Source organism: Tigriopus californicus, chromosome 5 (assembly GCF_007210705.1).
Source record: "Tigriopus californicus strain San Diego chromosome 5, Tcal_SD_v2.1, whole genome shotgun sequence".
In the NCBI taxonomy this organism is placed as follows: domain Eukaryota; kingdom Metazoa; phylum Arthropoda; class Copepoda; order Harpacticoida; family Harpacticidae; genus Tigriopus; species Tigriopus californicus.
Genome location: NC_081444.1, coordinates 14,253,269 through 14,277,400, shown reverse-complemented (window position 1 = coordinate 14,277,400; position 24,132 = coordinate 14,253,269). Strand labels below are relative to the sequence as shown.

Sequence of the window (24,132 nt, the reverse complement as noted above, 5' to 3'; positions counted from 1 at the left end):
CTTTTGAAAACGTACAATATCAGATACCTTTCGTACCTTCTCTGAACACTGTACAGTCCCAACTTTTTTAGCCTCTCCCAATACGAGAGCTCTCAATCTTGTGATGTTCCTAGTGAAACATCTTTGGACTTGCTCGACCTTTTGCAAACCTGCTGAACTCATTGGAGCCCAAATGGGTGAAGCATATTCAAGATGTGGTTGAACAATCGACATGTATAAAGTTAGTTAGCATCTTGATAATATTTGTAGACCTGAAAGTCCGATATATTTATAAAACCCCTTGTTTTAAAGCTTTGATGTTGTCTTTGTGTTTCACTTCTGATTGCTATTTCCCTTCAAACCATTGGCCCCAATATTGACCCAAAGATGTTTTCAAACGTGGATATAATCTACTCCTCATTTGTATTTACTTCGGAGGAATACCCGCACCTTTTTTTAGTCTATTTAAAAAAAGAGCACCCAGATTGCGGGCGCTCGTCTCAAGAGACTTTTTCTTCTTGCCGTCGAATTTGACCCAATTTTGGCTAACAAATTGTTTCATCTAACTGGGTCACTTCATTAACTGACGCCAAGATGCAATGGAGAGAGAAAGGAATGCGTATTTACTCGAGGAAATTTATGATCACATTGTGTGTGAAAGCATGCAATATACTCAGACTCCAAACCCAAACTTTGGCGTCGTTACAAATACTATCTGGGGCCTGAAATGGGTATGTGGGCTGGTTTTTTCATCAGGCATGATACGCATGATACCCAAGTAATCCATGCTAAAGATGAGGGTCGTCAATTTGATGCATACTGATATGCTCGTAGACATCCCGAATTTTAAGTCAAAAGAGACTTGTTTCTGTAACCTAAATCAACATGGTTAGCACTAATGTTAGCTACGTGTAGAATGGCCCTCGTATCGCCAAGGAACCCAAGCTTTTTGTGTCCAGCCCTTGTCATTGTGAGAACCCAACCACTCACGTAGATTTGTTTTGATGACGTGAACGGTTTATCTCATGTAAGTTGAGACTTGGGCTCTTTTGGAGTGAGGCTTTTAGTCATTATCTAGTTTCTGAATCTTCCGTGTGCATTCCATGTAAACATCGTATCCCGTTCTCCTCGTGTTCAACCGTATCCCAGAAAACAACTTCCATATGTTATGGCCATGGCAAAATCGTCTCGAGATACCACTTGTATATATATAGTATTTCCAGTTTTCAATTGTCGGCCATCAAATGTCTTGCCAAACAGCTTCGATGAATAAGAAGTCAATGATGCTTTGATGAGAGTCTTGTCGAAGGCCATTAAGGCTCTTGTCATTAGTCTTAGACAAATGATTGTCTCAGAAGAATGAATTTGGCTCCAAAGGCTATGAGAGGGATGGGGCGGGGTCCCCAGACTAATGAATTACATCCAAACGAAAGACCCCTCACGATTAAACATGAAAACCGGAAGTCCACTCATCTTCTGGTTTATAATCGCCATTTATTTTTTTATCCTCTTGACCATCTTGCACCTAGAAACGATACCAATGTCGCTTGCGTCAAGAAAGAATGTATCTCGGAAATTTAACTCGCTGACATCGGTGCCAAGGAAGAATTAAATCATTCAACATGGAAGCAAAAAAACTAATCTGATTTTGATAATATGTCTCACGTAATTTCCCAAGAATGAAGTGAGACATTCTGACAAACGTCCTACGGAATTTGAACAGCCATTCTAGGTTCACTATGTCAGGAAAGTTTTGGGTCCCTTCATAAGTCCCACATTTTCATTTTACACGCTAAACAAGGACGATTGAGTCAAAAAAGGATAAACAAGTGACCAAGCTGCCAAAGAGAGTCGGGAAAGATATTGAGGGGAGTGGAGACCAAAGTGATTTTTTGAATCAAATAAATTGATACAAATTATGAATAGTGTTATTATTTCAATGGACACAAGACTTTCATGTCACACTGTATATAGGAAGGAATGATGCCTCACGGCGTAGAATATGAACCCTCCCTCCTTCCTTCCAATCGTTCCATGTTTCGTTCCAATTTCGATTTTCTGTCCGCCAGGAGGAGGAGGAACTCGCTCATAGTTTATGAGCCAGGAATAGTTAAAAAAATGGCAGAGCTTAATTTGGTTAGCTTTGACAAAGGCCTTTTTCCAGGCAATTTCGATTTTTGCACGTGACTCCTTTTGGAATATGCAACACCTTCAGCTCATCCAAGAACTCCTCCAAACTTGAGCTCTTCTGAGCTCATCTTTGAAGGAGGGGCAATGTGAAAGGTAAATTGTCCATAAAGAGGCACCAATTTTCTCGTTAAAGCTTTTGCTCTCGCAAGCACCCATTTTTCAAGTTCCATGCCCCATCGCGCATATTTAATCTCCCAAAGTAAATTAGGGTAAAGAATCTCAAATCCTGTTTTCAATGATAGGACATATCAAGCTTATCGAATGCATCGTCGGATATAAGCATGTTAAAGCGATAAGGCTCTTGAAAAGAGATTTGCAGTACTTAGCAGCTTTAGAAACGATTTGAGCCCCTCTTTGAAAATCAAGTGCCTATTTGAATTCAATCTCCCAAACATAAATCGATTGAATCTTACCTGGAGGTATCTTGAGTAGTTTGAACGGTCGACGATTTGAAATCCATCATCGAATTGGATAAGAAGAAAATGGACACCCCAATGGATCCCAAAACCACGCCCATCCACCCAAAGCGCAATAGCTTGCGAGAGGGTTGGGATTGTCCGAGGAACTTCCACCCGTGAAGACTTGTAGTTTCGCAAAAGTGATCAAAGGTCGAGAGGTTCCACCTGGATTCGGCAGAATTCCCCGGTGTCCTTGACATGGACACCTCGGATCGTCTCACCCGAGGGGAATTGTCATCACTGAACTTCACTGATCCACCCTTGGTGGGATTCACTTGGACTCGGGGCATGAATCCGGTTTGGGTTCCCTGATCCGTGGCAACCGTGGCCAGAGTGTCCCGTACAGTCTCTTCCATATCGTCATCAATCAAGGGCAAGTCATGCCACATCTTGGGTACGCCATTACAAATACAGGGCTTATTGTTCTCTCGGAACTGGCTCATTCGAACAGTGTCGCCTGGAACAATGTGGGAAGGTTCCATTATTGAAGTGGTTCCGCTCTAAGAACACGGTTGTGTTTTAAGCTCCTAAAATTGCTCTCTTTGATGATTCCACACCCTCAGTGAGGAACAGTAAAGCTGAGAGTTTGGTTAGATTGTCAAAACCACAAGCAAACTACATAGAAAGGATCCTATAAACCAATATTACCTAAAAGGAAAAGACCCTTCAACCTGTGGGTTTTCCTTTTTCCTTTCTTTCGGGCAATTATTGGAGCTCATCCAACGGTTCATGAGGGCTATTCAAAAAAATGAGAAAAGCGAGATTTATACATTTTCGAGCCCTCAATGGGTCTTCAAAAACTCATCTGAAGACTGTTCCAAGTGAATGAATTTTCTCCTAGCGGTGCCAAATGGGAAAAGAAGAGGAATTTTCTTCTCGAGATTAACGATCGGCCATTGAACAATGGAATAAAAAAGTGAATAGCTGGCTGATTTAAAAATGTCTCTAAAGTGAACGGAGAGAAAAGGACATGAAAACTGATGGTTTTTTTTAAATTTATTTTCGTCTGTCGATTGGTGTTTCTCTCGTTAAACATTTGTTGGTGCCACATCAACCCGAAAGGCGCAGAATTTCAATTTTTGCATCATATGAGTGTCAGAATCAAGATCAATTGCTCGAGGTGCTTCAACAAAACACCTTACAAAATTTTTGACGAAAATGTTGAAATTCTAAATGGTTGAAAAAACGGGTTTAGGCTACAATAAGCACTTTTCACACATGTCAGTATCTACGTAGCTTACCACTCGCATTCAAACCTCTGGCGTTTTGTCATTTGCACCCTGATCTGCTTCCATCTTAACGTTTTGCTCCTTGTTGGGGACCTTCTTATTTACTTCTGTGCCACATGATTAGATGCAGAATGAAATCCTCAGCCAGAGGCTTTTAACATTTTTCCAAATTTGGCTTTTCACTGGCTTTACTAACCGCTACAAGGAATGTCATCCCCCTTTACAATAAAAGATTGTTACGATACTTGGTCTACCAACGAAGCTGAATATCAAATTCAACTCGCTGTTTTCTGCCTGGGAAAGCCAGCAGAAAAAGAGAGCTACAATTGAGCTATAGTATCTCCAGTCATGGGTTTGATGCAATTAAAAATAAAGTTATTTCTAGGAAAGCAACAGAAACAGTAGCCTCCCAAAGAGAATCCATTGCTTACCATAGCATCACTATCTATTGAAAAGGTGTCCTAATGTCAAATATTGCAAAAAAAGTCTATTTCTTGTAAATAAAAGGCGGTAACTCAATGGATAACCTAGTAAATGCAGTTGTGTGCCTAGATATTGTAACAAATAAAAATGAATCAAAAAGGCTAAAATGGGCTAAAAATGATCTTTTCTTCTTGGAGCAATCACTGTTTCATTATTGCATCTTGTTTGGGCATTTTCACAGCTTTGTTGCTCATTTTGACAACAGTTTCACATTTTCTCAACTTTTTATTCGCATTTTTTTTAACTTCAGATTATCTTGGCAAGCAAGCAACTTTTTTTATTGAGGTCTGCCAACAACACAAAGAGCCTTTCTTCTCCCATCAGAGGAGATTGAAATCCGGCCTTAGGAGCAAGGCTAGTTCGCAATTAAGAATAAGACAATACGCTCTGGTAAGTAGAGTGTAAACCATTTTTCATGTTGAGAAACACCGTTTTGATGATTCCTTTGTATTGTATTACCAATCCCAGCAACTTTAGGGAAGTGAAACTTCTTCAATTTAGTCATATCTAGTTCATGCAAAATCTGCCAAAAACTGAAGGTTTTCTTTATTGATAGAAGAGAAGGGGTCTCATAATAGCCAATTCAAAAGAATTCAATAATTCAAATTCATGTGTTTAACCTTTAGACGTTAGGGGCAAATTGATCAGCTTTCGAATTTCTCTTTTTTTGCTTTTTAACATTGCTCACGCTCAACTTTCATTTTAACTGTGCTCATCTTTTGGCGGAATTAAAGGAACAATTTTACCACCTTGGTGTACTGGACGTATTTTCATCTAAAAATAAGGCTTAAAGAAAAGTAGAATTTGCCAAACTTAGATCGAGGACCAAGAGTTCAAAGAGTGTAAGAGGTCATTTAAGCTCTTAGCATGCTCAAAACTACAAAACGACCGCTATCTAAAAAAGGTCTTTCCAGTTAAAAGCTAGGGCTGAAAATTCTGAATCTCTCTTTCAAGACTGACTAATTAACCCCAGCGGATTCAGTGAAGCGTTGAAGCCTCTGACAACCAAACTTTTTTATTCATAGAACCGGATTACTGTCGATTACAGAAAAGTAAAAGTCACCAGTACCAATCAAGTGGTCCTCAATTAGACAAAGAACGCTTGTTGAAAATTGAAGTTGATAATGCAACTATGATGTCGATGAAAACTCGTGTTGGCCACATGGTTCAGATTTCAGCATAAAACGCCTGTTTCTATGGTTTTGAACACCAAAACACCTGTCCCGTTCAAGTTAAAAGGAGCCCTCCAACTAGTTCAGCAAAGTCAACGTTTCTCATTATCAATTTATTGTCCAACTCCAAATGTGCCAACATTGCATTGTAGAGACCAATTGGCCAACAAAATTCTTCCACAAATGCTCTCATGCTCAGCTACTCCAAAACCAAAACTTATTTATCATGTTACTCCTTCACACGACCTCTGAAAAATGACACTCAATTTCCTTGCAACTCGACGTCCATAAATAATCTAATAACAAGACTAGGGAGCAAATCTAAGGACCAGTCTAATAAATTTGAGTTATGTCTGGCACATTGGCAATTTCAAAGCCCCCTAAGGTCAAGTTTTTCTTTGGAAAAGCACCTACTGTAGGTCCCTGTTTCCTCGGCCTTTCCAACTACTTTCCTCGAGGCTATGGCCATCCTTCTCTCTCAACTTACGTCCACTCAAGCCTTGGATCCAAAGGCCGTCCATCCTAATGGTAAAAAAGGCTAATCGAAACTATTTGTTGACAACTGACACGAGTCCGTCAAGGCTTGAGAACTGAGGCCATCGGACCACCTCTAAACTAGTTTCACAATACTCATTTTGCATTTGATCATGGTCGATCAACGTGACTCTTTTTTGGGGGGTGGGGAACTTGCAATGTAGAGGTCGTCGTTCAGACCAGTTCCACTCAATCCGCTCGAAATCTCACATCTTTAGGGCAAAATGCAGTCTTAAAGTCACCCAGACCACGATTCCACCGGTCTGCATCTCGATCCCTTGGGATAATGGTTGACTAGACTTTCTAGAGGCTTGCCATAAATCTTCGTGACTAGCCCAAACTTTCTTGGACACGGTGTGAATCATGAGATTGGGCCTCAAAGGAACACTTCTTTTGTCCTTAAAAAGGACCTCTGCTTAGGCAAGTTGGTATGTATAAAACTTCTAACTCAAGGATTAAAAGAGCAGATATTGAGAACGAGAATGATTCCCTTGTCATCTCTAAAGCCATGCTTTTTTTCCTGAAACAGTCAAGTGCGAATGGGAAAAGTAGATTCGAGTCAGAGACGACGAGCATCTATCTAGATTTCCGATCCTCTCCATCAGACTTCACGTGAAGGGAACATCTTGGAGGATCAGGGGAGCACATACGTACCATTCGATGGACTCTCTTTAGACGGTCATATCGAGCACGCCCATTGCATTCATTTGATCCAGATTGCTACTTTCTTTCACCTGCCTATTCTAGACGGAAGAAGGTTTGAAATTAAACTCCTTTCCAATTATGAAAAGCTGTTCCTAGACATTCATTCGAAAACCTTAAGTAATTGGTTCCAACATTTTAGAAATAGAGATAAATCTGAAGCTAAGAGCCTGGGATGAAAACAAAATGACCCCAAAAAGAATGCATTTTGCGCCGTTCTTCATTTTTGCAACATGTTTCTTTTCCGAGATCTCCAAAAGTTCCGTCCCCAAAAGTTGTGTCTCTCATGTCAATCCGACTGTTTTCGTGGGAAGATGCTACGTCAAATCCCGGATTTGGTGGTGATTTCACCAATCCAGGAGATTAAGTGCCCTTGGAAGCTTATTATGGGGCTCTTCATCTCGTGCTCTCATTCAAAACTTTCTTGCTTATGCACGTAAGAGTTCGAAAATAGGATCGACTATTCCTCCAATGTTACTATATCTCCGAAAATATGAAGAGGTTCGATGGGACAGATACATCAAACAATGAAACTCTAATACGAGTCAGTTGATTATACTTCTTCATTGTATCTAAAGTCTTTATTGCGAGAATATCTCATTATTTTTTACAATATTTGTGTTAGCATGTATTAAGTCTTGGCCCATTCTGGGTTCAAGGAGTGCCATTCCAAGCGATGATCCACTTGGGGGGGTAGACTTGGGATCGAACCCATGAACCCGAGCTTAGCTTGGTCGCGCGTTCACCAACTGCGCTAGACCCCATCTCTATGTCTTCTCTTTGACTCCACCAAAGAGTTTATTTCTGTGTTTGTAGTTACGGCACATTAGTTGAATTCTTTGCTATTTGCGTTTAGTCCGCCGTTTATCAAATCTTATTCTTGGTAAAACAGATCTCTAATAGGAAACTATGTGGAATACTTCATCTTGTAAAAAGTGGCCAATGGTCATGCCAAGTTCCTAAACCAATGGACCAACTTTGCTTTTGCAAGACGCGTGTTTCTTACCCCGGATCTTTTCTAGTAGACACATTTGAGGCTGTCTAGATCAATGTAGTTATTGGCAAACCAGTCGAACTATGTAGGCTATGTTGGGAGAGAGTGATATTTTTGGTCCGCCTGCTTTTAACTTATTTCGTTTACGTACGTTAAGAGGAACCAAAATGGTTTTAGAGTCATTTCAGCATTTTGGTTTCGGGTGCATGCAAGACTCATGCAGCTTGTGTTTTTTTTTCGACTTGTCAGGAACGAAATAACTTGATGTTTTTTTCCGTTTTGATAAGGAAATATGGTTCAAGTGATTTTGAATAATTTTGATAAAACTCTTATCGCACAAGAATAATCATTCCATTCTTGACAGTCTGCCTCAATTTGAATAGTGGCTAGCTCATAGAAACTAAAAGAGCACAGCATTGGGAATGTTTTGGGTAGCCTAAGGAAGAACTGCTTGTCAGTCTTTCCAAAAGCGTCTCTTTGATAAGCCAACTTTTCCCAATTTCCTTGCAAAAAACTGAAAGCTGTTGAGAAAACTTGGTTTTGGAGCCCTTAATCTTAAACAACGGTCCCTTCGGGACACTGAATAAAAGAGTAAGTGGTCTCTCAAATGCACCCTGAGGATGGATGCAGTTTTGTCTGGAATAGTGTTTTATAGGGCAAATTTAATGGCCCATAAAAACAACCATTCCAAAAAAAGGGCGTGGACAACGAAAGACGAAACCGCAATCAATCAATGAGTAAGTTCCAGTTCAAGAGAAATGTTTGCCCCTCTAAGTACCAATTACCATTAATAAGAATTTAAAACCTCGGCAAATTACTTTCAATGTGGCTAAACAACATTGCTCACCTGACATTATGTGGAAAAAACTGAAGGTTGAAGAAAAACTGTAAAAGGAACAGACTGGATTTCGAACAATAGGGAATAAAATGTTCCCACACTCAAACAGGAGAGCAAATACAAATACAGATCAGGAAGGCAACTGACAGCTGTTTCTAAGGTGTGCCCTGGAACACTATTCAAGACGGCAGATGTTTCGAGCAAAGCATTTAAAGTATTTGAGAAGTGCACCAAGAGGTTTTCGCACTTCGTAGATGGATTTTTGACGCCGAATATTCAAGCTTGAATGGCATTGAGATCATCAAAGGAATAAAATTTGGCGATCATGCAAAATTTGAAACCTAATTTTCTATCAATCAAGCTTCAGGTTTTTTTGATGGAACACTATTATTTTTGGCAATAAATCTAAAGGCCTAAAGGTAAAGTCAATGTCTGCACATCAACTCATATTCAATCTTCACATTTCTTCAATTTCGGTTCCACCGACATAAGTGGTTATAAACATTGATTTTCATTCTGTTCCTAGAGGTCTCGTGTATTAATTGGAAATACAACAAAGACCACTTAAAAAGCTACATCTGATGTGGAACACTTCCGATAGAAAGCAACATGAAGCGAAAATGAACGGAGACGGTGAATCACTCCTCATTAATCAACAAGACGAGGAGCACATGTTCCCTCTGAAATGCGGTCCAAGAATGTAATGACATCTATAAATACAAAAATTCTCGAAAATTTCCATTTGTCATGGACCATGTCATTTCAATAGAGCCCTTAAACAGAATGACGGAAATGACCACTACGAAAAAATATGTTGTCCTCAGATTGTTTGGACGAGCTTTAAAGCCAGAAAGTCAATCTGAAACACTGAAATCAAGTAGCCGAGTTTCTGGAATGATACTTGATGATAATTATAATATTTTGAACGCTTGAACTACCGTGTAACAAGTGATGCTTCCGTCAATCTGTAATCATGTTGTTGATGATCATCCTTTATTTAATGGCTACTTTGATCGTTCTAGGTATCAGCGATCATTTGCCGTGATGGTGGGTGTATAACATAAACCAGCTCAACTTGATCTTGGAGGTGGCCCTAAACCATATGATTGGTTAAAGGTAAAGGAGTAAATAAGACTAACAAAAGCATTTTGCTAGAATTCTTGAACGCATTTGGCCTTTTAGGGTGGAGGTGCCTAAGTGGATTTTCTGTGTTTGTTTTTCTTCTATCCGCTTTCTATCCAATATGCTCGGAATTGGTTGGTGGAATCCTGCAGATATTTGGAAAATAGCATAGGAACATGGACTACCCATTAAATGTCCATTTTGCGGTGTCGTGGCCTCAAGCTTTATACCATTAGGCCTTTGACTCAGTCAGGCGGATGATGGTGGCAAATTAGCCCTTTTATGAGACATTTAATACCACTTATAAGCTATGAATGGTTGGAAAAGGGGTTAATGTTGATGATCAACCTTTATTCAACCAAAAATGGTCTTTGTATGCATTTTTTCACAAGAGGGCGTTCCCCATCTATTCATGTTCTCATTGTTAGTAGTCCATATTTAGGTCAACGTCACGTCACTTTCCATTGAAAAAAGAAAATGGTCGGTGGTATGCATGTTGCTGCATAGTCTGGGTGTCTTAATGGTTTTTGAGACCCACACTGAGAAAGGTCATATAATCTAATGTTCTTTGAGCACGATGCTCATCATTGAGGTAACATGATGAATGGCAAGATAAGTCCAGAGCGTTCTTGCTTCGTGCAATCCCATTGGTATGTTCAACTGAGTCAAGTTTAAAAATACTTATTATCGTGTGCTATTTTTTTTTATTGACAACTATCATCCTTTTTTAAGGGTATGTTTTGAAAACTTTTATGAATATTGTGCGAGAGGATGTCATTTTTCCGCAAAATAATGGTTAGAAAATGAGAACGCCTTAACTGGTTTTCTTCCTCTTTGGATTATTAGACACAAAAGATGATCAGCATCAAACATTCCGTGAGTTGCACTTACAGAAACAGAAGTCGAAAAAATGATATTCGTTAGCGTAAGAAAGGAAAACGTGCAAGAAAACTCTAAAGCGGTGAAGGCAACTTAAAATTATTTGCCGAAGTAAAATGAATTTGATTTTTTGATTGTTTTTAGTGGCTAAAAATTGGTCTTATGTTTTGCTTCCACGAAGCTATTGCCCATTGACTTTATTAATAAAACAGGTTTTCTTGCTCTGAAGAATAGGTTTTAAAGCCTTAAGATTTGTCATCATATGTAGTCCTACGATAACTTGACCAAAGTACGAATATTAAATGATCGTGCCATCTTTTATAGATGATGCTAAGGCACGAGTGTTAAGGCTTGAATACATACATGTCCGATAGGCAGTGTAAAGTCCGTATGAGACTGATACTCGGTAGGCAGGTGTACTTAAGGTATAGGCTGTTCCCTAGGGAGAGGGCGAGGTGAAGAATCGAAGTGGGAACCTCTTTCATGTTAGGAAATTTCACTCTCCCCTGCACATTGTCTTCTGCCTGCTCAAGGTTACCCATTGCTCCCCGAGACTTACACTAACGGCACCTTGGAGAGAAGATCCTTGCCTTGTTAGCGTTGACCCTTAGAACCCTACCCCGCCTTCATTAACTCCCTTTTTGTCTCGATGCTTTTTTCGGAAAAGGCCAAGTGCTTTGTTTATTCTCCAGGTTTTTAGGGTGAGCGTCCTGGAATTATGCGTGCCATCTTTTTGTGGCTAAAAAATACAACCCCATTGTTATCGCCCCCAAGGTTCTTGTTGATGTATGGGGTGTTCCAAAAGTAATGGACCACCTACAAATCTCATATGTTCTATTATCTTAAAATGTGCATCTATGTAAAAATCAAAAAATGATTATTGGTACACAAACTGAAGGTTGCCATTAAGTGTTTATGTAATTTGATTTCAAATCAGTATTTTTTGAATCAGATCTATTGCAAGGAGATTGTTCAAAAACGATGTCTGAGCGAACTGCCCACTAGGATAGAGCTCATGTTGGTCACTCTGTGGAGGCCCAATAAATGCTCGCAATGGAGTTGAACGAATTTCTGGGACAAATGCGTGAAGTCTGGCTAAATCCCTCAGAATTTTTCGTCGCTTGAAATTCAATTGCCATTCATAAATGAGTTGGTACTCAAGTTTCTCACTGCTAGAAATTTCGGACCTCGTAAAAAGCTCCTTGAATGATTTGGTCTTAAATTCATTCATCCATGAAATGAAAACTGGTTTGTACAATATCTAAAATAATTTAAAGATGTTACGGACTGAAATCTCTTGTTGATCCAGAAGCAACTTTCAAGTCAGACTTGGCCATTTTTTTAGCGAGCATTCCAGATCAGATAAGACCTACAAACATACATGGACCAGCTCGGTCTGCTAGCTGGTAGACCAAATATCATGTAAAGATTAGCAATTAAAATCGAAAGATGGACGAAATTTGATGTTCACTTCAATTGTACTGGCTATTACATTCTCTGTAGCGGTTAGTAAGGCCCGCTAAAAAAGGAACCAATAAATAAAAATGAAAACATTGAAAAATTACGTTTAGTATTGTGATCGCAAATCCAACTTTTATCAATGGTCCATTTTTTTGGGATCACCCCATGCAGTATGCCACTAACATAATTGTATTTACTTTGCTGCATTTCTATTGATCTTGTCTACGTTGCAGAAGGAAAATGAGGGAATTCTTGGGTCGAACTGAGTGCATATTTGTTGGTCGTGATCTCGAGACTAGCGCGTCTCTACTTGAGACGAGCTCGAGTGGGCCTCTTCGTAATAGTGCTGAGACGATTCAGCGAGACTGCCTTTATTTCCAATGTCACATTGTGACACTAGACATGACGCCAAGTGATTGGAATATCGACTACACCTAATTGGACTCCAAGGGCAGCGAACAACCAATATTGATTGCGGCCTTTGTGAACGAGAGTTCCTATAGTAATGTTATCTTAATATAGGACATGGGATGAAATGATTAACAAAACCGAGAGTTCTCAAATTGGGATCCGGCAAGTGATTACTCACTTTTTGTAGTGGGGACATCTTCGAAGGGTTCCGCCTTTCATAACAAGAACTACCAAGGACATAAGAACCACAAAGATTTCTGTGCCCATGATCTTAAGAAACATTTTTGGCACCTTGTACACTGGATGGCCATGAAGTCCAATTAAATTTCTATAGTACTAATAATAAGAAATAAGATTGAAATAATTCAAAGAGCTCTTGGGTAGATTTGAGCATTGCAGCTATCGGGCAAGTATTAGTTGCCATATCATTCGTAACAAATCGAGCATACAGTACAAAAATCTATCAAAAAGTCGAGAAATGTTATCATCTATTACTAGTGCTGGGGCTAGTCCGGACGCAAGTCCGAGTGCACTCGAGTCTTTTTTTCTTTTTTGGAGAAATTGGCCGGACTCGAGTCCAGACTCGCCATAAAAATATTCATTTTTCCTAAAATTTAGCAAGACGAGTCTTTTTGCTAAACCTGACTATACAGCAAAAGACTCGAGTCCGGCAAAAGGTCAAAATATCAAAGGACTCACCCCAGCACTATCTATTACGATCCAAGTGGATTGTGCAAGAAGACAGTTCGTTTATTTTCCCTCACAGATACCATCTTTGTTATGTTTACTTGAAAATAAACCTTTTTAGGGTCAGTTCTAGTGACCGTTCAGGTGTTGTGAGAGCACATTCAAGCCTCAAGAAACCCGGCTAATTGGATCAACAATAAAGTCCTCGACTCCATTCTGTTTGCTGGCCTGCTTCATTGTTATGTTTGTTGTCCTTTGATATTGGTAGGGAATGCATAGCGTTTAACCGTCAACAGATTTAATCTCAGGCTTAGTAGTCAAGTTTTTGAACAAACCTCTGAAAACATTTTTCTGCTATAGGGCCAGGCTAAATAATGATGAAATGAAGATAGAAAAAAACGACCTTTTTTATCTCTCATCAATACAATTGTTGTCCTTTGATATTGGTAGGGAATACATAGCGTTTAACCGTCAACAGATTTAATCTCAGGCTTAGTAGTCAAATTTTTGAACAAACCTCTGAAAACATTTTTCCGCTCTAGGGCCAGGCTAAATAATGATGAAATGAAGATAGAAAAAACGACTTTTTTATCTCTCATCAAGTACTACTGAGAATTACGTTCTGAGTACTGATTATTAGGTACTCAAGACATCAATAATCTTTTTCATCAACTTCCTTTGCTCCTGTTTTCTGTTCCTCTGTTGCCCCATCCTCCCTGAAGTTTCCCAAAAGTGAGCGCCTAATTTCGACAACAGTAATACTTGATGGCTTGTCTTAAAATTACATTCCATACATAAAAAAACAGAGTTTGTAAAATATATATCCATTTAAAATTCTTGTACTCAGTTGAACATTGTTCCATACTTGAACATTTGCGAGAAGACTCTTTTCAGGTGCACATCGTTTCCTGCTTTAGTCATAGTAAAGAAACGCACTTTGAGTAATTTCATGCTTGGCCAAAGGGCAAGGATGAACAAGGATACAATGTGTGAGCCTATCAAACAATAGTTGTGTGATGACGTCAGAATATATTTTCGGGAGTTTATTTCTGCTTCCGATCATTAAAATTCCTGGCGAAAAGATTGCATTACAATTCCGAGTTATTCATTCTCAAAAGGAAGACCATCTAACTCCTTACTTAGTATGTAAAAGCCCACCATTTATACTCGATCATGTCAATTCACATGAAACTGCGCATCAGGTCCGACAGGGTAACTCAATCCCATCCGAATAGAGTTTTCTCAATGAAAATCCCAGAAAGATTTCCAAATCTAAACCAAACCGACTTCAATTTCTTTCCTTCTATTTGAATCCGAATCCTGCCATTGGTTGTTTAATCTACGGCCTTTAGATACATAGGAATAACAAAGGAATATAAAAATCGCATCTCCTGAACCATTCATCTTAGCCAAAGTTACCATGTAGGATGATCAAAAGATCTTGCCAAATGAATTAGCTTGGCCGAATTTGAATTCTAAATCTGCAATAGAGAAAACACGGTAGGTATCCAACGACTGCAAAAAGCTCCAATCTTCTGCCTCTTCTAGGGCAACTATATAAGCTCTTAACGCTTTAAATTTGGAATGAATCGGGTTTTTCCCCATTACATTCAAAAAAAGAAACTTGCCTTCAACTGGAAAGATCTGAATTTCATATCTGATGAACGAAGTAAGAATATATATTCCGCGATGGGCCGGTCTCTCCCCAAGTAGACTTCCTTTGGGAGAGCGTTGAAGAATGTTGGTGGTGTCTAACGGTCCAGTTACACGACACATATTTTCACACAATGTGTCTTTAAAACTGCGACTCACAGCTCAATTCGAGCCTCACAGGCTCACAGTTTGAACTTGGAACTTGCTCCAACTTGCTGCGATCTGTGAGAGACTTTGTTGCTTCGTCGGAAGAATCGCTCCAAGCAAGATCAAGCGCGACCAAACCGAGACAATATCAATGAGTAAGAGGGCAAGTTTGCTCTTTTCTTCGGGGTCAAATTTGTCAATCAACAGCTTAAAAACAAAATACAATTCGATTAGAAAACTAAAAAGGGAATTTCAGCATCAAAATGCAAAAAAATAATCCTCAGAGAAGAATTGTAGCAAGACAAATTTGGTCGCCCTACGAGGCAAGGAGCAACTCCATGAAATCCATTTTTTGCGCCATTTACAACAAATGGAACCGTTCGAAAAAGGGATGTAATGACTCATCCACATTGACCTAACATCACATGAATGATATTTTTTGATTCCAATTGATTCTGAATCAGGTTCATATCTTCTTAAATGGTAATTCGCATTGAACAAATGTTTCCACCAATCCCACGCCCACTCAACTAATTCACTTGGTGCAGCTGAAATACACAAGGCGACAACGAGTACAATAGATTGTGGTTGATTAAAATCATTGCTGATAATTGGAATCATTACTTCATTCTGACACGAAAAATGTTTTTACTAATTCTTGCACCCCTCCAAGTTTCCAGTTTTTAGAAACACTGACCCCTTCATCCAGAACAAAAATAAACTTCGATGAAAACTACTTGGGACGTGTAAATGGCAAGAGGGTTGGTCTGTGAGGTGTGAATGGCTACTTCGTCGAATTTATGTGATGAAATTTGTGTCGTGTAACTGGATAATAAGGCTGTTACCCCGAGTTGCCATTCATGAATTTAAAGAAAGTAGCTGAGAAAGGAAGAGGGCTTGCCCGAGTCCTCAGAACCTGGCAGCTTCAAATTCAGGGTCGTTGCAAGGGGTGAGCTGGTTCATGGAGTAAGACAGTTGTGGAGTGGATATTTTTTGCTCCATCCGATCCAAATCCGATTTCTTTTTCCAGCTTAGTTGAGTTCAATCCACGAAAAAGGTTCAGTCTTGTCCTCATGCAAAAACGTTTTGCCCAATTATTGTTATGAAACGACAAGATTACGCTCAAGTGATTGGAAATTGTCATTGATAAAATATTTTTATATTTATAAATGTAAATGTAAAGTTTCTCGCAGGAACGTTTCTATTTTGTCTTAGAGATCTAGTGATCCTGGATGCATTTAGCGTTTCTAATTCTTCTATCCTCGTTGCCGAAGCTACTCAATATAAAACCCGGAGAGGCTGCCATTCTTGATACATTCATTCTTGTTTATAAAACACATGGGCGGCGACAATCTGGCCATGAAATCCGTTCTAACTACGTTTACTTTCTTTTCATATTTACGTTGCATCTGAGAGCTGCTAACAATTCAACAACAGACAACAACTCCAAAAAGACAAGCAAGTCACAGGGCGTTCAACAAGCTGAGGTCGGCAAGAAATTGATCTTTTGAGAGGATTCTTAAAATGCTGGGCCAAAATGTGCATTTCAAAAAGCCACGTTAAAATATACCAGCATGTTGAATAGTAAATGACAACTGGCTCTGAAATGGACGACACCAACTTGAAAAACGTCTTTTAGCCCATTTCATAATCTAGGATTCTTTGAAGACCATTGGACAAAACTGCGTAACTTTAATCTGCATGGGAAGTTTCTCAAAGGAATAATTTTAGCCCTCATATACGGAGATTCACCGCCCTTTGGAAGAGAGACACTTCCAGCCCTCTAAGCCGAGGTTAACCTGAAATTGAAGGTCTCTCTTCTCAAACCCAGATCCAAAACTTTCTCTTCCAATTATTTCAACATTCAGAAAACCCGGTGGTAATATGTTAACAACCGACATTCTTTTACCTCTTGGGCATCATGGTGAGGGAAAATGACAAAGACTAACCATTAATGAAGGTCTGGCGAAAACGAAATACTCGGTCATTTGGATGAAGGATTATATATATGATCGTTTGCACTTAGCTCCCTTCCACAATTTTACTTACATTACCTTTCTAATACTCGATATGCTCATGGCAAGGTGACTTGAGGGGAACAAACAATAAACAAATGACATTTTTCTAGGGATGGTATTGTTGCTAAATAATGACCTCAATCTTTCTTCATTTTATTATTTATGCATAGTTAAGGTTAAAGGGTTGTCAATGATGTCCCTCAATTCAATGGCACCAAAAATGGACATTCTTAGTTTCGTTTATGGTTATCTTCTTTGAGTGAGACGCACCATGCTTTGGAATAAACTTCCTTTCTCGTATTCAATACAATTGTTTTCGAAAATGCGACTGCGCTTTTGAAATGCATTTCTTCAGATGTTCCTTATGGATGGTTCCTTTTATGCCATGCGCTTTTGTAACCAGGTTTGCAACATCTGGTAGCGAGGGGTGAATTGACACTTTGTAGATCTTGTTCAATAGTCAAATCCAGTCTTGGGTAAACAAGGACTAGCAAATTGAATTAAAAAAAACGGAGTTAAAAAGTACTGGAAATGCAGTGATTAAGAACGGTAAACGGATAATTTGTGGTTGCTAGAGCACTGAGCTCATACTACACGTTAGTACAACGAACAACCAAGACTTTTTAAAGCTTAATGCTGGCCGATAGTTATTTATCACTATGCCTCGCAAAAATGGTAACTAAAAGCAAAAAAATTGCCCAAAAGGTAGACAAATCACTCATAAAAAGGTGAAAAACCGTAAAATTTGTTTAATAAATGATTCTTTTAAATATGTTAGAAGCGCGCTCAAAAGGTTATATTTCCTCACTTGTTGAGAGCCAAAGTCACAAATTGTTCGGCGTGCCGCTCTAAAGTTTAAGAAATGCCAAACAAAGAAGCAATCCACGTCGATCGAAATATGAAAATCGTCCACAGCTCAACATTTAGTGGCTCCAAATGCCTGGTCAAGAAATAAAAAGTATTATGCGAAACTTATACGAAACAGCCGCAATTTGCAAAACTTACCATTTGTGATTTTAATAAATGATTAACGATTATATGCTTGTTCAAAAATTTGACTCGTTCTTTTGAAGAACACATAAAACTCTGCCATTCGTTCAGTTCTCTCACAAGCTTTATGAGGTTGAAAATGGGCCGGAAGTCTGTGCAATTTGTTTGCTTAAAAGGACCGGTACAAAGTTTTAAACATTCCAAAAAGGGCATGGTTATCATTCCATATTGATGGAACCATTGTTCGTCGCTCATCGCCCTATCAGGGATACCGTAACTGGCTTATTGAGAGTCCTATTCACATGATTTTGTTAGAACTTCCAATGAAATCATCAAATGCTGTTCATTTCATCCAATCGAAACAATTGTAATCCAGAAAAGATAGCAAATTCCAGAAACTGGTCGTTGTATGCTTCTTATTATTATAATCACGCTCAATTTTGCCTTGAACAGTTTTTCCTACGTCAAAACGAATTGTTTCACATATTACAGATTCCAACTCAAAAATGTGTCATTACTCTCGAAAACATGTGGTGAGAAAATGGTACGTGACAGCAAGATGTGTCTACACGAACGTGGTCTAAAGGCAGCATTAGTACGACGAAAGATCTGTGTACTCGCACATTCAAAAGAAACATTTTCATCCGGGTGATCCATTTCCTTTTATGGGAGCTCTCATCATTCACATTGCTCCACTTATCTGCCTTTTGGTCCGGACACAATTTACCTTTGAGTGGGTAACAATTTCAAAAGAAAGATTGAAGAGGAGCTTAGACCCAATTGAGTTATATTGCTTACACCAAATACCAATGAATAGGATCAGATTTGATTACTCGACACGGGGGGGGAAAGGCCTTATAATGTTTCTAGAGAAATGCCCGAACACATCTTTGCACTTTTCTAGCTTGCATAATCACAAGGAACTATTTCACTTTTATTACTTGATGGATTTCCAGCGTAGATTTCAAACTTGCGTAACTAAAAACAAAAGCAATTTAACAAGTATAACTTTTAGAAACCTTTTTGAAGAAATTTTGGAGCACTTTCAACCAATACTGAGTTATATGAATATTAATTGTGCTGTTGTCATGTATTTTAGCTCCGGTTATATTTCAACTCAAATTCCCTAGTTTTTACGAATCTAGGTTCTAGAAATCCACAGGGCAAAAAAAATCAATGCTATTCCTTTTGGTTTCACGAGCTAGAAAACAGCCACGATGTTTGGGTATTTCTATCCAAAATAAAAATGGCATTTCAACCACTGTGTCGAATAATCAATCGACATTGAGACCCTGTTATAGTTATTATGGCTAGTTATTATCCCTCGTTCATACCGCGATATTCTAATTAGCAACAACGTAATGACTTTCAGTTGCTTTCCAAAAGTGTTTTTTTAAATTCCAGTTTAAAAGGAAACGCTCATGTGTCTCCATTATATACTACCAGCGCACTATTCTTGCCATTGCAGGAAAGAGGATGGTTACTTTTTCACCCATCGTTGATTTTTGTTGCTAATTTCGTAAATGTAAACTGTCTTTACCTGATACTCAACACTGAAAGAGCAATTATTCGTCCAAAAAACTTTCGTTAGATATTCATTTCAATCAACATGGTTCATAGTTTTCATGAGAAATCATATATAGGACACTAAAGTACTTTTAAACAGAAGATTTTCAATTGTTAGTACGGCTTCTCAGTTATTGATTGCCTTTTAGGTTCACCAAAGCTTTGATAAATGATATCCCTTCTTTCATTTGGACCCAATTCTTTCCAATTCCATACTTGATCTAATTTGACCACTACCCTAATTCAAGTTTAATACGATAAACCTTTGAAAACTCCACCAAAGAATAAACCTCATCAAAGTGATCATTCATTCTTCTAGAAGATATTGTTCGGTAGGTAACATCAGCTTTATTAGTTTATAAAACTACTCAAATGTCGTTCGTTGCTCTCCACCATTTTATCTACCAAGCCTTTTCATGTGAAAGAATGGGATAGTTCTAAATGTGTAAATGGTTGAATTCCACTTGAAAATGCCTCAAATGTGGGATGAACGAGCAATTTTACGACATTTGTGACAAAAACAAGATGATTTTTTTTCTTTGTTTGACAAATCTGTAACTGTAAAGAAGTGCAGAAAGATCAGGCTTGAACCAGTTACCACGTCATCAAGATTGGTTTTGTCAAGTCATGATGTATATGAGTGTACTTTCTTTGTTTGTGGTTATTGTGGGGAAATGGATCCTAGGCAATCAAACTATGACATTGACAGTAAAAGGACAATGTCTGAGTGGCAATACAAAAGAAATGTTTCTTAGCGTCCTTTCCAAAATCCACTCACCCGATGAATGTCGATCCTTCTCCAAGCACTCCATTGTCCATTGATCAGCCTCGAAAAGCGACTTTTCTATGCACTCTAGACAACTATTTGAATGGAATTGATCACAAAATTTGTCCTGTTCATTGAACTTGAGGCTCAATCAGAGAGCAAAAAATGGTGTGGTCCCAACCACGTTGTTCCTTTTTTCCACCAATAACCCAAGGAACCGTCAAGCCACTCACTATGAGTTTGAAGCGGAGGAGTGCACTACCACGAAGCATGGCCTCGAAAACCCGGAGGCTAAAAGGGAACAACGAAGAACGAACCTCTCTATCTTGCGCTTCACACGAGAGGCAGGAAATTGGGTAGACCTACGTAGTTTACAATGTTCGTTCATCCTAGTGTTGCCGAGAAGAAAGAGCGAACCAAGAAGCACTCAAACTGTTCGTCTGATGCCGACCATCCAAGGTTTCGCGTAAGCTCGGCAACGGACTACGTACTTCTAGGCTTTTGATCGGTATTTGAATGCGTGTGAAAGGAAATCCAGGCCTTGGAGCTTGATATATGTAGGTTTTCTTGCGTATACGTATACAGTATATTTAGTACGTACATTGGTCAGTGTTTGGGGCTTTAAAAGTCTTTCCAGTTTCCAAACACACATAATAGTCAGATTGGATCAGTTCAATTTTTGATTGTTCTCCTGCTCTTGTGTGGCATCTAGCTAAAGCTTGTATTCAACAAGAAATTAACACATGACTGTAAAGCCACTTGAACCAGAGTTTGAAGACAAAGAAAGGAACAGTTCCAAATGTTTGGACGATGAAATGCTCATTTTCATCGTGTATCTTAATTATCAACAAAATGTAGAAATGCAATACTGTATATTAGACAAAGCCAGTACATGAACCCATTACTAATGAGCCCACACTTTTTACGTCGGACTTTTTTGAAATTCCATTCACACACATATCTCGATGGTTAGCTAATACAAAGACTCTGCAACGGGAGAGTATCGTCGATCAGCTAGCCCTCAGCGTATCAGTTTTCTAAGTCACACAACTTCAAGTAAGCACACTATCTAATGTTTCTTCCCAAGTTGGTTTTCATTAAAAGGATAGCGTAAGTCGCCACTTCTCATGTACGTGTTCGTTTTTTCTCACACAAGGGAACAACAATAATATATAATCTTAATGATGTGAAGTCTATATGCTACAAAGGATGAGAACAAATCCATCTGGTCTGATGGTTTCTCATGTGAGACCATGTCTGTCCATCAAACAAATTTACTCGTCGTCCAGACACATCATCGAAATCAAATGATATTTCTTTAAATTTCAATACTCCTCAATCGCCCTCATTGACGTTGGAGTGGAACCATGGAAATACAAAAAAAAATACAAAATACAACTTTCTTAAGGTGCTTTGGGCTTCAGATTTGCAATGCCTTCTCCAGCGTTCTCCACAGTGGCCTTAAACCTATAATTGGCCTCATTTTCGATGAAAGAGGCCGATTGATCATAACTTTTCCAATTGGATTGAGATTGGGTGAGAAAGAGCCTTTTTTGCTGTTGTGATTGTTATAGCATATCAGACTAGAGCTGTGTATCGGATTCGGATCGGATTGACCAACAATTTTTGGATTCGGATTCGGATGCGGAAAAAAACTCGGATTCGGTCGGATTGGGTTCGGATTCGATCCAAGTCCAAAATTGCAAGATAAACTAAATGAATGTAAATTTGTTTTAGGAATGGTTTATTTCACAACTCTCAAAATGTGAGGGAAATCAAAGAACATCAAAATTAAAATCTGTAAATGGATCTACTACCTTAAAAGTTATCACAATTGTGTGGCAACCCCACACAAATAAAGAAACCCAAAATTTCAGAAAATACGAAAAAGATCAAAATATTGGCTGTCCATACAGTCAATATTAGGAAAAAGGAAATTTCAATACCTCGCCATATCAAACCTGTAAATTAACAATTTTTGCACCATTTTGATAACATAATTATATGCAATTGTTCTACAATTGAAGCATGGGACATAGTGACAAGTTATGCTATTCAATTAGGACTACAAAAAAATGACATTATTGCAACAGGAAAATTATATTTTGACTAAGAAAATTCCACTCAATGTCATCATTTTAAAACGTTTAAGTGGCAAAAAAGCACATTTAGTTAAAGTTAAATAAGTTACTTTAAAGTCAATTGGGTGAACAAATCAGATTTGGATCAGACTTTGCAAAATATTTCGGATGATAGTCGGATTAAACAAATATATCTCGGATTCAGATTCAGATCCGAGAAATTTTCGGATTTGGATTCGTTCGGATTGGGCAGAGCTCTCGGATTCGGATTCGTTCGGATTGGGCAGAGCTCTCGGATTCGGATTCGGATTGAGCAGAAAAATTCGGATTCGGATTCGGTCGGATTGGGAAAAACTTCTCGGATTCGGAGACCCTGTCGGATCCGATGCACAGCACCATAACAGACCTTGACCGGTTTGACGTAGATGGCTCTGCCTCTACATCCTAAAGAAAACTTGCTAGGTGTAATATTTGGGTCAATTCTAGGCTGCTCTTTTGCCTTTTTCCATACCATTTGTACTTAGTGCACTTCAGCTCTCTAACACCCAAAAAGTGTTGTTGGTTTTTTTTCAACGTCCTGGCCTTAGTTTTGACTTCGACATCATTTTGAAACTAAACAGCGGCTCAAAATGAATTGACATATAGGCGTCAACTATCGTATCATCTATGCAAAAGCCAATTCCACAACTAACCAAGCTATACTATTCTTGCAAATATTTGCGCTTGTGAGGGCGCCATGTACTGATGGCATTTCAATATCAATTTTACATCCATTTTTTCTGGAAGCTGTGCCTCAAGTAAATGACAATTGGTCAGTGCCACATGAGATGGAACGGAGTTTTATATAAACATTGCCTTGCAATTGATCAAATAATACATGAAATCAAAAGTTCCCAGTAGCGGTAAGGAAGTCGGCAAATAAATTGTTCGAGACATTTTGATTTTCAATATTCGTCCAGGCTACCTTTGTTGTCCAATGGTTCACACTCATCAGAATGTTTTCGTGGCAATGCAGGGCATTGACAGAGTGATCTAAGGGTTGGGAAGTAGCCCAATACAGGGACTCGAGAAAGTTCCTGTATGTACTGTACATGTATGTAGTGTCCTTGCTCGATACAAAAACATTCCTCAAACCATGACTTTGGGCAACTTTGGACAACTATTGCGCTCGGCACATTTCCCTTCTTTTTCGTCAACATTTGATCGGTAGACTGACCTGGGAATGAAAATAAATGGAAGAACCTCTGGTTACCCCAGACCACTTGCCATTAGTCTTCAGCTTGACAATATCTCTCCTCAAAGGCAAACTTCAGAGCGGGCTCTTTTATGTTCTAGGTTAAAAGTTGCTTGCCCCCTTGATGGGATGGTTTTTGTGCTAGAGCCAACTTTAAATCGAATCTCACAGTCTCTCGTAATGCAGTTTCCTTTTCTGGTAAGTCTAGCGACAAATTTGCGGATTTATTGTTCTTTTCTCACGACGATCTAGAAAATCACTATCTTAACCACTTTCAGAACTGCAGTGGCCTAGAGGTTCGTACTGACCTCGCCCTGACCTTTTCCACCGAGTCTCAGACACGTTCAAATGAAAGCGTGGAAATCCAAAGAGTCTTAGCTGGAGCCGTTTTCTTTTGATTTTTATTTGAATCCCTCTGTAACTTGATCAGTAAGGATGTGCAAAAAGTTCATGAAGATATGGTCAATTATGCAAATAACAGTGCGTTAGTGCGTTAAAAATTGTCGATAAATATGCAAAAAAAACATGCAGAAAGACG

The 24,132-nt window shown here is 38.8% G+C and overlaps 1 protein-coding gene across 2 annotated transcripts in view; it reads right to left on the bottom strand.

Annotated features, from left to right (window-relative positions):
• LOC131881385 (uncharacterized) overlaps positions 1–20,656 on the bottom strand; it is a 38,666-nt gene extending 18,010 nt beyond the window's left edge. The window contains exons 1-2 of one of the 2 annotated variants that reach the window (XM_059228229.1): positions 20,292–20,656; positions 2,583–3,084 (exon numbers count right to left, since the gene is read on the bottom strand). In XM_059228229.1, coding sequence (XP_059084212.1) covers positions 2,583–3,084; positions 20,292–20,325 — 536 coding nt within the window. In that variant the 5' untranslated portion in view covers positions 20,326–20,656. Of the gene's footprint in view, positions 1–2,582; positions 3,085–8,588; positions 8,698–20,291 lie in introns of those variants that run through there. The other variant, XM_059228230.1, reaches the window with a different exon arrangement.
• Positions 20,657–24,132: the final 3,476 nt, after the last annotated feature.